This window comes from Artemia franciscana, chromosome 19, assembly GCF_032884065.1.
Source record: "Artemia franciscana chromosome 19, ASM3288406v1, whole genome shotgun sequence".
In the NCBI taxonomy this organism is placed as follows: Eukaryota; Metazoa; Arthropoda; class Branchiopoda; order Anostraca; family Artemiidae; genus Artemia; species Artemia franciscana.
In genome coordinates this window covers 26,087,280-26,103,291 of record NC_088881.1, presented here as the reverse complement: position 1 = coordinate 26,103,291, position 16,012 = coordinate 26,087,280, and the positions used below count along the sequence as shown (strand labels likewise).

At 37.2% G+C, this 16,012-nt stretch overlaps 1 protein-coding gene across 2 annotated transcripts in view; it reads left to right on the top strand.

The window, feature by feature from the left end:
* The window catches only part of LOC136039486 (Y+L amino acid transporter 2-like), a 102,749-nt gene that overhangs the window by 28,197 nt on the left and 58,540 nt on the right, over positions 1-16,012 (top strand). For both annotated transcript variants that reach the window (XM_065723275.1, XM_065723274.1), the window contains exon 3: positions 8,455-8,580. In XM_065723275.1, the coding sequence (XP_065579347.1) occupies positions 8,455-8,580 (126 nt within the window). The remainder of the gene's footprint in view (positions 1-8,454; positions 8,581-16,012) is intronic.

The following is a 16,012-nucleotide window of genomic DNA, read 5'->3' as shown; positions in this document are numbered from 1 at the left end:
TTTAGCTCTAGACGGTTGGCTGAACAGGAAAATCTTCAGCAATATGTCATCCTTCATCCGCAGAATGTGTCCTAGCCATCTCAACCTTTCTTTATAGCCCTAGAGAGCGGGATTGAGCCACACTTTTCGTACAGCTTATTGTTTGAAGTACGGTCAGTCAGCCGGGTACCCAGAATAATCCGAAGGCAATTTCTGTGAAAAACATCTAACAAATGCTCATCCGCTTTTCGGAGTGCGCTTGATTCAGAGCCATATTTGACCACTGTCATCACTGAAGCTTCCAATATTCTAATCTTGGTTTGCAGACTTATCTTCCTATTCTTCCATTTTTTTTTTTTTTTTTTTTGAAAAAAAAAACACCCTGAGCCTTGGCTATTCTACTTCTAGCATCTTCACTGCTCCCATCACCTTACTAATAATACTACCAAATGAAGCTGCCCACCTGATCAATTTTTCGTCGCCCAACGTCGCCATTTCAGCGTTGCTCAATACATCTGGGAAAAGGACATATCTTCACAAAAGAGAATGGAAAATCCTTCTGTTTTACAAAATACATAAATTTGAGCCCAAAGTTGAAGATTTTGTAACATTGAAGCTACTAACAAAAACAATTGTAGAAGCGAAGAGTGGAGGGTTGAGGAAATCAGCAAGCTCCCCCCTATATGGGATAACTGCAGTTTGATTTATATTTTTACATCGTTCTTTACTTTCAGTTAAAAAACGTGTTTGTTCACGGATATCCTAAAAATCGAGAGGGCTCATTTAGAAATATGGTACAACAAGGTAGGACGCAAGGTAACTGAGACCCCCCCTCAGTACCGTTATTGCATGCTTTCTCCAAAAACATTTGTCCAAACAAATGGTGGTTAGGGAGTTAATCTCTCCTTTTATTGTGAACTGGATGGCCTCTTACAAAAAAAATCGCATCCTGTATTGTAATTTCGAGGCCTTAGAACCCCAATGCGATGCCTTTGAGGCACCGTGTTGGTGGTGACCGGGGCAAAATTAATTACACCCCCCTCCAACTCAAATTTAAGAAAAAAAGCCGAAACAAATTGAAAAATTGATCAAAGTGAGCAACCCCCCATCTGCGCCCCCTAGACGTGGCGCAACTGCCTCAGTTATCTGCCTCTTTTAACGCCTCTAAGTATAATCTATATCTTATGAATAATTAACATATGGATATATTTATATTCATCTTATACATTGACTCCAAGAGCGGCAAGGGTACTTACCTATTAACCGGGCAACACACGAGAATTGTTTAGTGAATATGATACAAAAAACTAGTCAAGCAACTTCTTTATACCAGGCACTTAGCTTCTAGTCCAGGACTTTTAGGGTTTGATCCGGACAAAATTGCAATATAAACGAAAATGGTACCAAAATGATCAGAAAAAAATTCTGTACAACATACTAAAAGTCCCCATAAATCCGGGTGGGGCGAGTACCCGAAAAACAGGGGAAAAGGGGGAAATGTGGGGGAAAATGGGAAAAATGCCGAACATGCCCAGAAAATAGTTTAAAGTGAGTTTTCTGGGGTTTTCACATACGCTAATTACGAAATTGACATCTAAAATTCAGTATAGAAAAAGAGTACTACGGAAAACGGGGGAACAGGGGAAAGAGGGGAGAAAAGAGAAGAATACAGGGTAGGGGTAGAAAGCGGTTTGAAAGATATTTTCTGGGGTATTCCTATCTGGTGATTACGAAATTGAGAAATAAAATGATATAAAAAAATCGATTAACATAAAACGGGGAAATGGGGGGGGGGGAAAGGGAAATATACAGGGTAGGGGTAGAAAGCATGTGGAAATGTGTTTTCTGGGGGTTTTCTATCTGCTGATCACGAAACTGACCCCTAAAATGAAGGAAAGAAAACGAGAACCATGAAAACCGAACAAAACTGGAGGAAACAACGGAAAAGGGGAAGGGAGGCCTGACTCCTGAGCCAGCTGCTAATGGCTAATAAGTAGGCCTATGGACAAAATAACTCGCTTAAGTATCAAACTTGTACTTTCTTGAATCACAGACATTTCTTACAACCATTTGAATTACTAAACATAAAGAAAACAACCGCTTGGCAGTTATATATAAAATGGCTATTATATGTAAAATTTGCACTTTCGAAGGCAGTATAGTTGACTTGAAAAACACAGCATTGATATCACTAGTCGAGCTCCTCGTCTTCGACAATCTCGTTGTCCCTGTTCAAACAGTTGATACCCTGACATTCTCCGCACGTGAACGTACACGCTAATCCATTTTTCTTGCAGTTGCATCGCGAGTTCTCGCAGCCTGTCTTACAGTTGCATCTCACGACACTCAAAAGAGTCTGAGGTGCGGGCAACAAATGGGTCATCACAGGTGAGTATTTATGGTCTCTGAGGACCCAACCCCAGTCAGGCGGGTCGAGGTCAGCTGGTTCCCCTTTCCAACGGGATACCTGGAGGCGCACTCGCTGGGAGTGGAATGAAGCTGCAGCTTCGGTTGGCGGAAGCCTTTCAGGCTTAGCAAACGCCGTAGTATTAGACGAAGAAACTTTTTCCAAGAAAATTCGATGTCGCAGCTTAGTGAGATCTTCGTTTGGTCGTGCTTTATACAAGCTGAGGAGAAGATATTCACCCGCTTTCACAATTTCATCTTTGGACGATGATTCATCCAGAAACACTTTGCATTTTTTTCTGAACACTTCGCTCTTCTTCAAAAGAGGTAGCACAGCTTGCTTTCCAAGTCCGAAAACTCGTGAGGTCGTGTCACATCCCAAGAGTGCGTGCCCTACCAGAAGCAGCCTGGATACTTCTCCCATTTTTTTTGCACTGCGTTGAGGCACCAGAACCGTGTTATCGCTTCTTTTGCGTTCGTTGACGATTCGAAGTAAAGTGTTTTTGCATTAGGCGGGAGGTGATACAAGAGTAGAATCAGAAGGTCAATGTCGTTGCCAAGAACTATTGTTTCAGAGTTTTCTGCTTTCGTTACGGCAGTCTTCACGATTAGATAGTCAGCATCGTCCTTCGCATGGACGACTTCAAATCCTTTGGCTCTGAGTTTTTCCCCGATGTAGCTTATAATTTCGCTGTTTGTTCTGAGAGTTGCTCAAAAACTCTTCCTTCTTTTTCTGGAGCTTCATCTCTAAACTGAAATCGATCACTTGATGCTGGCTTCCCTTACACCGTCGGTTGTGCGTAGCATCTTTCGTGGTTGGACCAGCGCTTTCTTATCGACTTCTTGAACCCCACTTCATAGTTGCAAAAAATGCAACAGACCTGCACGTTAAAGAAATCTTGAGATCTCAGTTTTCTCGGAGTCTCGTTAGGGATAGGTTCTTCACTTGTCCGTTTCAAGGAATAAATGGTACTTTGGCGGCAATAATCTTTTCGGCGTGCTTTATGAACAATCTGACCTGGTTCTGCAGCAATCTGGTCGCCTCTGTCTTTGCTTGCTGTGCTCACCGATAGTGCTCCTTTCGCAGTCAGAATAACGGATGTGTCATCATCGCTTGATATGTCCTGCTGACAAAGAATGCAGAGTCTGTTGGAGCCACTCATCTTGCACTGAAAGAGAAGAGCAGCTTAGTTTCGGTAAAAATAGGACAGATACCTTGTATCTCACCTCTCCATGACATGAAAATTTCCACTTCTGATACAGCAGCAGGGTTTCCAAAGAGCTTTATCTTTCATCAGCACCATTCGGACGGCGAACGTAACTCTCTAAATGAATTCTGAACCTTCCAAATGGCGCGCCATCTCGAAAGACCGTCTCTGAAAACAAGCTGAAAAACTAGATGTCGCTCTTGCTTAATCTTGACAAAACGCAACTAATAACCATTAATTCGGGCACCCAGGGAAAATAACGAATTAAACTTGGCTTAGTACTGAAAGAAGAGTTGCCGATACGCAAAATTATGCTTGACTTAAAAAAAAATCTCGTCGTACCTTGATTTATCCTGCTACCATGTCACATGTGTAAGCATCCACGCAGACTGGGGACTATTTGATCCGCTAGATGTCATTCCGTCAGGATAGGTTTTGTCGTCGGCACTGGAACTCCGCGGTGACTAGTCTACCTTGCTTCTCTTACTGGATGTCGAATTAGAACAGGATTATGTTGACGAACCCACGCGCTTGTCGATAACGGCGAGGAATACGGAATAATGTAATTTCAGTATTTTTCCGTATTTCTTTCTCGAATTTTTTTTTTGCCTTTTCCGAACCTATGGGGTAGCCGAACCTCTATAGATCTCCTGTATTTGTTCTCGAACTTTGTTTTAGATGTCAATTTTATAATCAGCAGATAGAAAAACCCTAGAAAACACATTTCCACATGCTTTCTACCCCTACCCTGTATATTTTCCTTTTTCTCCTCCCCCCCCCCCCCATTTCCCCGTTTTATGTTAATCGATTTTTGTATATCATTTTATATCTCAATTTCATAATCACCAGATAGGAATACCCCAGAAAATATCTTCCAAACCGCTTTCTACCCCTACCCTGTATTCTTCTCTTTTCTCCCCTCTTTCCCCTGTTCCCCCGTTTTCCGTAGTACTCTTTTTCTATACTGAATTTTAGATGTCAATTTCGTAATCAGCGTATGTGAAAACCCCCAGAAAACTCACTTTAAACTATTTTCTGGGCATGTTCGGCATTTTTTCCCATTTTCCCCCGCATTTCCCCCTTTTCCCCTGTTTTCGGGTACTCGCCCCACTCGGATTTATGGGGACTTTTAGTATGTTGTACAGAATTTTTTTCTGATCATTTTGGTACCATTTTCGTTTATATTGCAATTTTGTCCGGGTTCGACCCTTTTTTGAGCTAAAAGTCCTGGACTATTCAGTTCACAGAGAAAATACATTGTAGGTATATTTTATTTAAATATTTAGTTGTTATTTCGGGTATAATATAGGTGTTTAGTTGTAATATTTAGTTGTTAATTAGGGTATATATAGATGTTTAGGGTATGTATTTAATATATCCTATGCTTTACCGCTACCCCCACTAATATGCAAATATAAAGCCCAGTTTTGTTCATAAACTATTATATTTTCATTTCCTATTTTGTTTTATTTCATTAGCACTAACCAAATTTCACTTCTCGCGGTTTGCCTGGCTAATATGTAGGCACCGTGGTAAGTTTATATTTGTTGCCTACAGCAATGATGGTACAATATACTATGCGTAAGGATTACGAATAAACTACTTATCATTAAAATTCACTCATCAGTAGAAAATTGTGCATCCCAATATCACTATCTAAAATCACTACTCTTATAATTCATTTCAAAGCTTTTTAAACCATTATTGATTATTTAAATCGGCCGAAAATTCACCTTTTTTAAACCATTGTAGCCTGTTAATTTAATTTAACTTATATTCCGAATAAACTCTAAGATCCTTAAGTACATTCAGTGCGCTAGTTACGTTTGAGTCAATAAAACATTGGTATTAAGGTGGAGATATTTAGGCCACAGGTAATTCTGCATGTTAAAAAGCATTGAATTTTGACGGGTCCCTGCACGTAAAGCATCAAGACGGAGCTCAGTTACGCCAATTCAATAAATTATGGAGGTGGGACAATTTCATTTTAGATTTATTAGATTTTTTCTAGTGAAAATACCAAAATATGGTATTTATCAATGAAAATAACAAAAAAATTTGAAGTGCAGCAAAAATTTGTTTACATCTATTTTTGTAACTTTTGAACTAGTTGGACAAAATTTCAAGGGGAGGGGGTCCAACCGGGTGAACCTCCAGTGCGGATACGGCCCTGCGTGTAAAAGACAGTTTTGGGCTAAACCAACCGAATAAACATGGGTCCAACATACGACTCGGTGGCCAATTTTATGTTTTGAATGATTCTGGATTAACAACGCTATTAAGATTTTATCGTAAGCTTTTGAATAAGCAGAATAGATGTGATTGGCTCACAGACCATTTTCAACCATAATATAGAAAGCGTTAATAATATTTAAGATGCTGAGTGTAAGGTTTTTTTTCTAAATATGCGTTATGTATTTCGTTTTTGATGAAATGTCAATTGTCCAGCAATTCTTTTTGATGAATTGTCTGGCAAATCAGAAATTCTCGAGATTTGTTTACTTTCAAGCAAAAAATACTGAATTATCAGCACGAATGTGAGTTATTAGTCGAAAAATTTTGGATTTCAATTGCAGATTGTATTTTGTCAAAAATTGAGGTACCGAAAGTAATCCAATTGAAATTGAGATGGAATGTTAAGATAGTAAACAGATATAAATTGGCAACCTCGATAGTAACAAAGCCAGGACAAAAAAAAAATTGAATAATAATTTCCCCCTTGCAACATATTTCATGATATAGCATAGTTCTTAACATGTTTTATAAGAAGAAAATGTCCCTCTAGACTTTGAAATGTGCATTTTGCTCCCCTCGCCAACAGTTTAAAGTATTTTTTTTAGACTACTTATTGCATCATCATTATTTTTTGCGCTATCTTTATTTTGACTAATTGCCTTTCTTTATCGTATTTTTCTCGGAAGAAGTCGTAGGAAACTTTAGGAAACTAAGTCAAATAATGTGTCAAGCTATTCTACTTATTTAGTGCAATAACGTCAGAATGACAGACCGTGTTTGATCTGAGCGTCAGAAATCGCTTTTATTTTCATTTTTATCTCGTTGCTTGCGTCATGAGAACATTGTTCTTCTTTTTTTCAATGTACTTATTTATCTAAATATTCTCGGAAAATGTACCATAAAATTAAAATAACTTCGGGATAAAATAGAATGATCGTTTTAGAAAAAAACGAGCCATAGAATCAAACGCATCTGCTAAATCGTCGTTATCATCAGTTATATTGGAAAGAAATAATAAATGCTCAGTTTTGAGGCAACGTAACGTGGCCAAGGCGGTATCCAGGGAGGGTCGCTGGTTTTGACCCCCCCCCCCGAAAGTTTTGATGTGTTTTAATAAGTTTTTGTATCCCCACCCCCTTCCTAAAAATGTCCTGGATATGCCTTTGAACGCGCCCTTAGCTTGGCAAAGTAATTGATGCTTAGCTTGCTTACATGGTGCATTTTGAACCTAAAATATTTGTTGGGTATTCAGATTGAAAGTAAATCTAGTGTCTTGTGACATTCCAAAGTTTTGAGGGGTTGACAACTGCGGCTAAGTGTCACTCTCACAACCCTTTCCTCGCAAATCTGACCAAACGCTGCTCCAACACTCACATTGCCTCAGCAGCGGAAATCAAGTCTATATATGTCTCAAATTTTAGTATCACTCGTTGCTGAACAGCTTTGGTTTCGTAATTTAATTAAAAGCGAGTGACTTTAGAAAAAAAAATGCTGCCAGGGGTCGCAGACTTTAAGAAATCACCGACACAAGGTGGCGTGTGCCGAGCGCGGTGGAACTGTGCCAGGTGCTGTGGAGACTGTCACGGTTGGTGGAACCGTGTGGTATATTCGGCGCTTTGAGAGTTACAGCAGGTGGCGGAAAGTGGATGACCTCCCAAATTACTTAATATTATAACAATACTTACTCCCCTTGAAACGCTTCTTTGCACGAGGTACGACCCAGCATACTCCCAGCAGTTTTTTGGTGCTGGTCGATCCACTGATGTTTAGATGCGTGAAAATCCCATCTAGAAAAGTGTCAGAATAGCCTTTCCTGGGTCGGCACAAGCTTCATGAATATTTGGACAATTAAAAAAAAAAAATGAAAAGAACAAGGACAATGTTTCATTTGGAGAAACAACATGGGAATGTATACAGTATAACTGTCTGAATATTAACACACGAAGATCAAAAATGTTTGATTTCTACCAGATGCTCCCTGAAAGCTTTTTTTATATCACCTAGGCACCTCCCCCCCCTATGACTCTAAGTAAATCAACTTAAGCCGAGAGCTTACATCGGATGATGTATCGTTATCACTAAAACTTGTATGTCATAAGCGTAATAGTGTCTACCACCAGTTTCGTAAGCTGGAGGAGGGCTTCTGACCCTTACCCTCGAAGTCGCAAAATTTTACGATGCTCCCTATAATTTTCATCTAGTTTGCCTATCTAATACGGTTTAAAGGTAGTAGTTTCTACCACCAGGTAAGAATGTAGGGAGCGGGTTTCGAAGTCGTGCTTCTCCGTATCTCAGATTTTGTGATGTCCCCTAAAATTTTCATTTAATTTGTTTGATCTGTATATATATATATAATGTGTGTGTGTGTGTGTATATGTGTGTTCAAATTGCATCTCCAGTCCTCCCTCGAAAAAATCTGATTGTGTGTCTATATATCTCAACATTAAGATATTGATGATAATTTAGATGTTAACTTTTCAAACAATTTTGCATAGAAGAAGGACTACAGAATAATTTTTCTTTTCATTTAATCTAGTGTAATACTTAAACATTTGTTTTTCTTACGAATTAGATTAACTTTCTGTCTTTTATTTCTGATTTTACTAAGCTTTATATGACTATTTAGGCTTACTTGCGTTTATCAACTGCTGGGATGTGAAATGGTCTACGTTCGTTCAGGACTTTTTTACATATGCTAAGCTTCTGGCTCTGGCTATTATCATTGGGACTGGATTTTACCAACTTGCAACAGGTAGGCTTTTCAAATTTTCTGACTTCTTCTGTCTGGTTTTTTTAAGGATTACATTTTCCAGCTTCTTTTCCTTAACCTTACATATGATAGTTTATGTACTTTGTTGCATGTATGCATGATTTCCGTAGTTTAAATTTATTCTATACGTTGCATAATGGTACATGCAGTTGACAATGAGGGGTTGCTCTTTCTCTCGGAAATCATATACACCTGATGGCTTGTGCCCAGCATTTTGGGGACTATGCCATGTGTGGCTGAACTATGGCTAGTATGGTAGAACTATGTGGCACACCGTGAGGTACACCAGGTGGCGGGAAGTCAGCACCCCCCCCCCCTCGGTTGACATCTTCGAATGCGTGAATTAGGAGTGGAGGGTGACAAAGCCTGGCGTACAATTTTTTTAAGATTTTGACGTGTCAATTATGTGGTTTTATTATGACATGCGGAATTAAATTTAAAATCCTGAAAGTATATCAGAAACAACGAACCTCGGAGAAATAAACTTTTTTTGTCCATATTTTTTTGTAGAGATTTAACTATGGTTTATAGGAAGCTGTAAGGACAAGAAAAGATAAAGAGACTTTCACCCAGATAGAGAGGCATTTTCGCCCAAGAAGACCTTAGCAACTCGGTACTTAATTCTAATCTTTGATGATAGCATCAAGTCGAGGTTTATCCCTGCCCAGAATTTTTGCCCCATATGTATAACTTTTCCCTAGATTGAAGATTATTTCCCTAGATTCAATCCTACTCAATTGTAATCTTTGATGATACCATCAAGTCGTGATGCATTAAGTCGAGATTTAGGCTTGCTCAGAATTTTTGCCCCATATGATAACTTTTCCTTGGATTGAAGATTATTTCCCTAGATTGAATCCTACTTAATTGTAATCTTTGATGCATCAAGTCCTGATGCATCAAGTCGAGATTTAGAACTGCCCAAAATGTTTGCCCCATACGTATAACTTTTCCCTAGACTGAAGATTATATTCCTTGATTGAATCCTCTCTTACCACAAAAATTGTGTAATATTTGCCGAAAAAAGAATTTTCTTTCCATTTCAAACTCCCTCCCCGGGATTTTTTAATACATTCGTAAGATTATGGCTGTTTGCCTCTATGACTACTAACATCCCACATTGACCCAGTCTAATCGGAGGGGAGGGACTAATAAAGGATTTTCTTGAATGAGTGTAAAAAAAAAGAGTCTAATTTTCCTATAATGGGATATTGTAAACATTAACTTATTATAGGGCTTAGAATAAATTTGGTGCACGAATCCCTATGCTGTTATATATATATATATATATATATATATATATATATATATATATATATATATATATATATATATATATATATATATATATATATATATATATATATATCTTCTATCTATCTATATATATAAAAATAAGTTGTCTGTCTGTCTGTGGATGTGTGGATGGATGTGTCAGGTGACGTCACCTGAAAAAACTGGATCAGGTGACGTCAAAACTGAAAAAACTAAAAAAGGCAAAAACTACAAAAAAAACTAAAAACTAATAAAAAAAAATAAAAAAGCTAAAAAACTAAAAAAACTATAAAGGTAAAAACCAATAAAAAACTAAAAAAAAAACTGAAAAAACTAAAAATAGGCAAAAACTACAAAAAAAAACTAAAAACTAATAAAAAAAGTAAAAAAGCTAAAAAACTAAAAAAACTAAAAAAAGGTAAAAAACTAAAAAAAATAAAAAATAAAAAAAAACTAAAAAAAAGGAAAAAACTGAAAAATAAGCTAAAATAAAGGTAAAAACCAATAAAAAACTAAAAAGAAAAAAAGGAAAAAACTAATAAATGACGACACTCAAAGAGAAAGCGACCAGGACAAAAGGAATGTTCGATTAGCAATCAACAAAGCACCGGGACACAGGGAGTATAAATGACGACCAGGACAAAGCACCGGGACATAGGGAGTATAAATGACGACCAGGACATAAGTAAAAAAAAATTAACAAAACTAAAAAGAAGGTAAAAACTACAAAAAAACTAAAAAGAAAAAAAAACTAAAAACTAATAAAAAAACTAAAAAATCTAAAAATCTAAATAAACTAAAAAAGAAAAAAAAAGGAAAAAAATAAAGGAGAAAAACAAAACTAAAAAACGAATGTATATACAGACCGGTACACCGGGATACAAATGACGACCGGGACACAGGGAATATAAATGACGACCGGGACACAGGGACACAACTACAACGGGGACACCGGGGGAAACAGGGGGATATAAATGACGACCGGGACAAAAAAACTAAAAAGAAAAAAAAACTAAAAACTAATAAAAAATCTAAAAAATCTAAAAATCTAAATAAGCTAAAAAAGAAAAAAAAGGAAAAAAATAAAGGAGAAAAACAAAACTAAAAAACGAATGTATATACAGACCGGGACACCGGGATACAAATGACGACCGGGACACAGGGAATATAAATGACGACCGGGACACAGGGACACAACTACAACGGGGACACCGGAGGAAACAGGGGGATGTAAATGACGACCGGGACACCGGGACAGGGAATGGTCGATTAGCAATCACCATCAACAAAGCTCAAGGGCAATCATTAGAATCATGAGGTATAGATCTGAATACAGATTGTTTTCCCATGGACCATTATATGTTGCATGTTCAAGAGTCGGTAAACCTGACAATCTATTTATATGCAAAGACAATGGGACAGCAAAGAATGTTGTATATTCGCAAGTTTTACGTAGTTAAAACCATATATATATATATATCTATCTATATTCACAGGTGGGACATAGGGACACAACTACAATGGCGCGTAACTATTATGGCGCGTAACGACTTACGCGCGCGGGGGGGCTTGGGGGGGGCGCGAAGCGCCCCCACCAACTAGGTGTTGGGGTGGCGCGAAGCGCCACCCCAACAGCTAGTATATATATAAAAATAAGTTGTCTGTCTGTCTTTGGATGGATCAGGTGACGTCACCTGAAAAAACTGGATCAGGTGACGTCAAAACTGAAAAAACTAAAAAAAGGCAAAAACTACAAAAAAAACTAAAAACTAATAAAAAAAATAAAAAAGCTAAAAAACTAAAAAAACTAAAAAAAGGCAAAAACTACAAAAAAAACTAAAAACTAATAAAAAAGCTAAAAAACTAAAAAAAACTAAAAAAAGGCAAAAACTACAAAAAAAACTAAAAACTAATAAAAAAAATAAAAAAGCTAAAAAACTAAAAAAACTAAAAAAAAACTAAAAAAAGGTAAAAAACTAAAAAAACTAAAAACTAAAAAAAAACTAAAAAAAAGGAAAAAACTGAAAAATAAGCTAAAATTAAGGTAAAAACCAATAAAAAACTAAAAAAAAAACTGAAAAAACTAAAAAAGGCAAAAACTACAAAAAAAAACTAAAAACTAATAAAAAAAGTAAAAAAGCTAAAAAACTAAAAAAACTAAAAAAACTAAAAAAAGGTAAAAAACTAAAAAAAATAAAAAAAAACTAAAAAAAAGGAAAAAACTGAAAAATAAGCTAAAATAAAGGTAAAAACCAATAAAAAACTAAAAAAAAAACTGAAAAAACTAAAAAAAGGCAAAAACTACAAAAAAACTAAAAACTAATAAAAAAAGTAAAAAAGCTAAAAAACTAAAAAAACTAAAAAAACTAAAAAAAGGTAAAAAACTAAAAAAAATAAAAAATAAAAAAAAACTAAAAAAAAAGGAAAAAACTGAAAAATAAGCTAACATAAAGGTAAAAACCAATAAAAAACTAAAAAGAAAAAAAGGAAAAAACTAAAAAAAATTTTCATCTAAAAAACTAAAAAAAACTAAAAAAGGTAAAAACTAAAAGAACTAAAAAAGAAAAAAATAAATGACGACACTCAAAGAGAAAGCGACCAGGACAAAAGGAATGTTCGATTAGCAATCAACAAAGCACCGGGACACAGGGAGTATAAATGACGACCAGGACATAAGTAAAAAAAAAATTAACAAAACTAAAAAGAAGGTAAAAACTACAAAAAAACTAAAAAGAAAAAAAACTAAAAACTAATAAAAAAACTAAAAAATCTAAATAAACTAAAAAAGAAAAAAAAAGGAAAAAAATAAAGGAGAAAAACAAAACTAAAAAACGAATGTATATACAGACCGGTACACCGGGATACAAATGACGACCGGGACACAGGGAATATAAATGACGACCGGGACACAGGGACACAACTACAACGGGGACACCGGGGGAAACAGGGGGATATAAATGACGACCGGGACAAAAAAACTAAAAAGAAAAAAAAACTAAAAACTAATAAAAAAACTAAAAAATCTAAAAATCTAAATAAGCTAAAAAAGGAAAAAAATAAAGGAGAAAAACAAAACTAAAAAACGAATGTATATACAGACCGGGACACCGGGATACAAATGACGACCGGGACACAGGGAATATAAATGACGACCGGGACACAGGGACACAACTACAACGGGGACACCGGGGGAAACAGGGGGATGTAAATGACGACCGGGACAGGGAATGGTCGATTAGCAATCACCATCAACAAAGCTCAAGGGCAATCATTAGAATCATGAGGTATAGATCTGAATACAGATTGTTTTCCCATGGACCATTATATGTTGCATGTTCAAGAGTCGGTAAACCTGAAAATCTATTTATATGCAAAGACAATGGGACAGCAAAGAATGTTGTATATTCGCAAGTTTTACGTAGTTAAAACCATATATATATATATATATATATATATATATATATATATATATATATATATATATATATATATATATATATATATATATATATATATATATATATATATATATATATATATATATATATATATATATATATATATCTATATTCACAGGTGGGACATAGGGACACAACTACAATGGCGCGTAACTATTATGGCGCGTAACGACTTACGCGCGCGGGGGGGCTTGGGGGGGGGCGCGAAGCGCCCCCACCAACTAGGTGTTGGGGTGGCGCGAAGCGCCACCCCAACAGCTAGTATATATATATATATATATATATATATATATATATATATATATATATATATATATATATATATATATATATATATATATATATATATATATATATATATATATAGGGGAGATGTGGGTACCCTGGGACATTTTCAAGTGTATGTCCAATATCTGGAGAACGCTTTGGCCAAATCGCCTGATTCTGCTACTCACTTAAGTGGAATTGCTTGGGCTTTCTCCCAGATTTTTTGTAGATTATTTTCTTAATCTATCTTTTTGGTACCAATGATTTTCCGAACCCTCCTCTTCTGTCCCAGAGTACCCTGACCCCAAGGTACTCTGGGACACGGTTAAGGGTACTCTGGGACACAGTGCACTTTTTGATCAAATTTCATTTATTACAAACCTATAGTCAACTTCAATGAAAATAAAAACATAATAAAAAAACTTGTAACATTATTCATTCAACGGGGAACTGCGAAAGGTCAATATCAAAAGTCAGGGCTTTCACAGCCCGTTCTGTGCCTCCACTAAGATTCGGTCTTGGTAGGCGTAACTCGATCTCATCTGTCGTGACAAAGGCTTCGTCCTTTGGCTGTGGAAATACGAATTTCCACGTAGGGACTTTCCGTTTTAGGAAGTTCACACTGTACCCTTCCAGTTCAATCTCCAAGACTTCACCAGCATAATACTTTGAACTTTCCTTACTGACGTACCTAACCAGTACAAAATCGCCAGGCTTTATCTTCGTTGGTTCTTTCACAGTCTCTTCCATGTCACTCAGGTGCAAGGAATCATCAGTGTCAGCACAGAGCTCAACAGAAGCAGCATCACTACTGTCGCTAAAATCTAAAGCCACCTTTGCTTGATCTCTTTTTTTATCTTGCTTTCTTTTCGTTATCTTCTGTTTTTTATTTTCCTTTGCTTCTTCCTTCTTTTTTCTCTTCAGGTCTCTCTGCCTCTCTGTTTCAAAAATGGCATCCTTAACGGGGGTTGCAGTCAAAATCTTGGACTGGCCAGGCTTCCTTCCTCCTTTTTTTTCTGAATATCAATTTGACGTTTAGGAAGGGGAAGTATTTGATCGAGCAGAACACAGACTGAACCACCAGCGCCCACTGACTCCTTGTCTGACAGCCCACTGTCCGCTTGCGTTGATGAGCTGCTCCCTATGCCGACATTGATCTGCACTTCATCTGTCGGATCGCAGGGATTGCTGACGGGAGTGAGGGATGGAAGAAAGTCTGATTCTTCCCAGACATTGGGATTAAACGGATGGATTCCTGGTTTAGAAAAACCACTCATTATGTTGGTTGGGTTGAATGCTTTAGGGAAAGCAACCCCAAGAAGTTCAGAGATTTCGTATTCCGTGACTGTTCTTCCAGGATGGTTTCTTAGCCAGTTTTCAATAGCTTGGTAGATATATGTTTTAAGTGGTGAATAGACGGTCACATCAAGGGGCTGCAGCCTGTTTGACGTGTGTGGAGGAAATGTCAGTATTTGCAACCCCATCTCTTTCGCAGCAGAAATGAAGCTGTAGCTCATGTGACTATCATGGTTGTCCATGAGAAGAAGGACTGGTTGCTCAGGAGAGCACCTTACGTACCTTTTAAAGTGCTCAAAGTAGCCAAGGAATAACTCGGTCGTCATCCATGCATTTCCGGGCTTTCCACTGGCGACAGCTTTTGTCCCTGGTGGTGCCCCATCTAAGAGTCTTTCAACAAAGCGGGTCCTTCCAAAGATAAGGTAAGGGGGGATGAACCTTCCCATCGCATTGATAGTTCCAACCATTGTAACTAGTTTTCCTCTTTCCTGTGATGTAGTTGCTCCTAGCTGCTTTACACCTTTAGGGCTAAGTACCTTCCGGCATTTCTGTTGAACATTCGATAAGCCCGTCTCATCCATGTTGTAGATGCGGTCAGCTGGAAAATGAAACTTCGACTGTAGCTCTTCAAGATGTTTATAGAATGTATCAACTGCAGCACGGTTGAAACCAAGGTTGCGATGAAGGCTGGTGCTTTCCGGTCTCCTCAAGGAAATTCTTGTATGTCTCTCCATGAAACCTTTATACCAGTCTTCTCCTGCTGCTTCATTGTCATCCCATGATTTAGGGTATTTCAGGGTGTTCGCCTTGGCAAATTCCCAAGCTAATTTCTTTGTCCGTTTTTTCGTAAGTCCGTAGTTCATTCGTGATGAAAGTAGAATATAAGATTCGAGTGAATCTTCCATTTCAGAAGAGAATACTTTTTTCACATCATAGCGTGGTGTGAAGCGAAATGCAAATTTTTCTTCGTCTGCCGACGCGGAATATGCCTTGCAGTACCGAGAAACTGTCGATTTCTGAACAGTATGCAGTGTTGCTGCAGTTCTGATTGGCATTCCATCTTTTAAGTGAGCCATTACAGCAGCCTTCATGTTTTCTTCGTCCCAGGCATAAAGAGA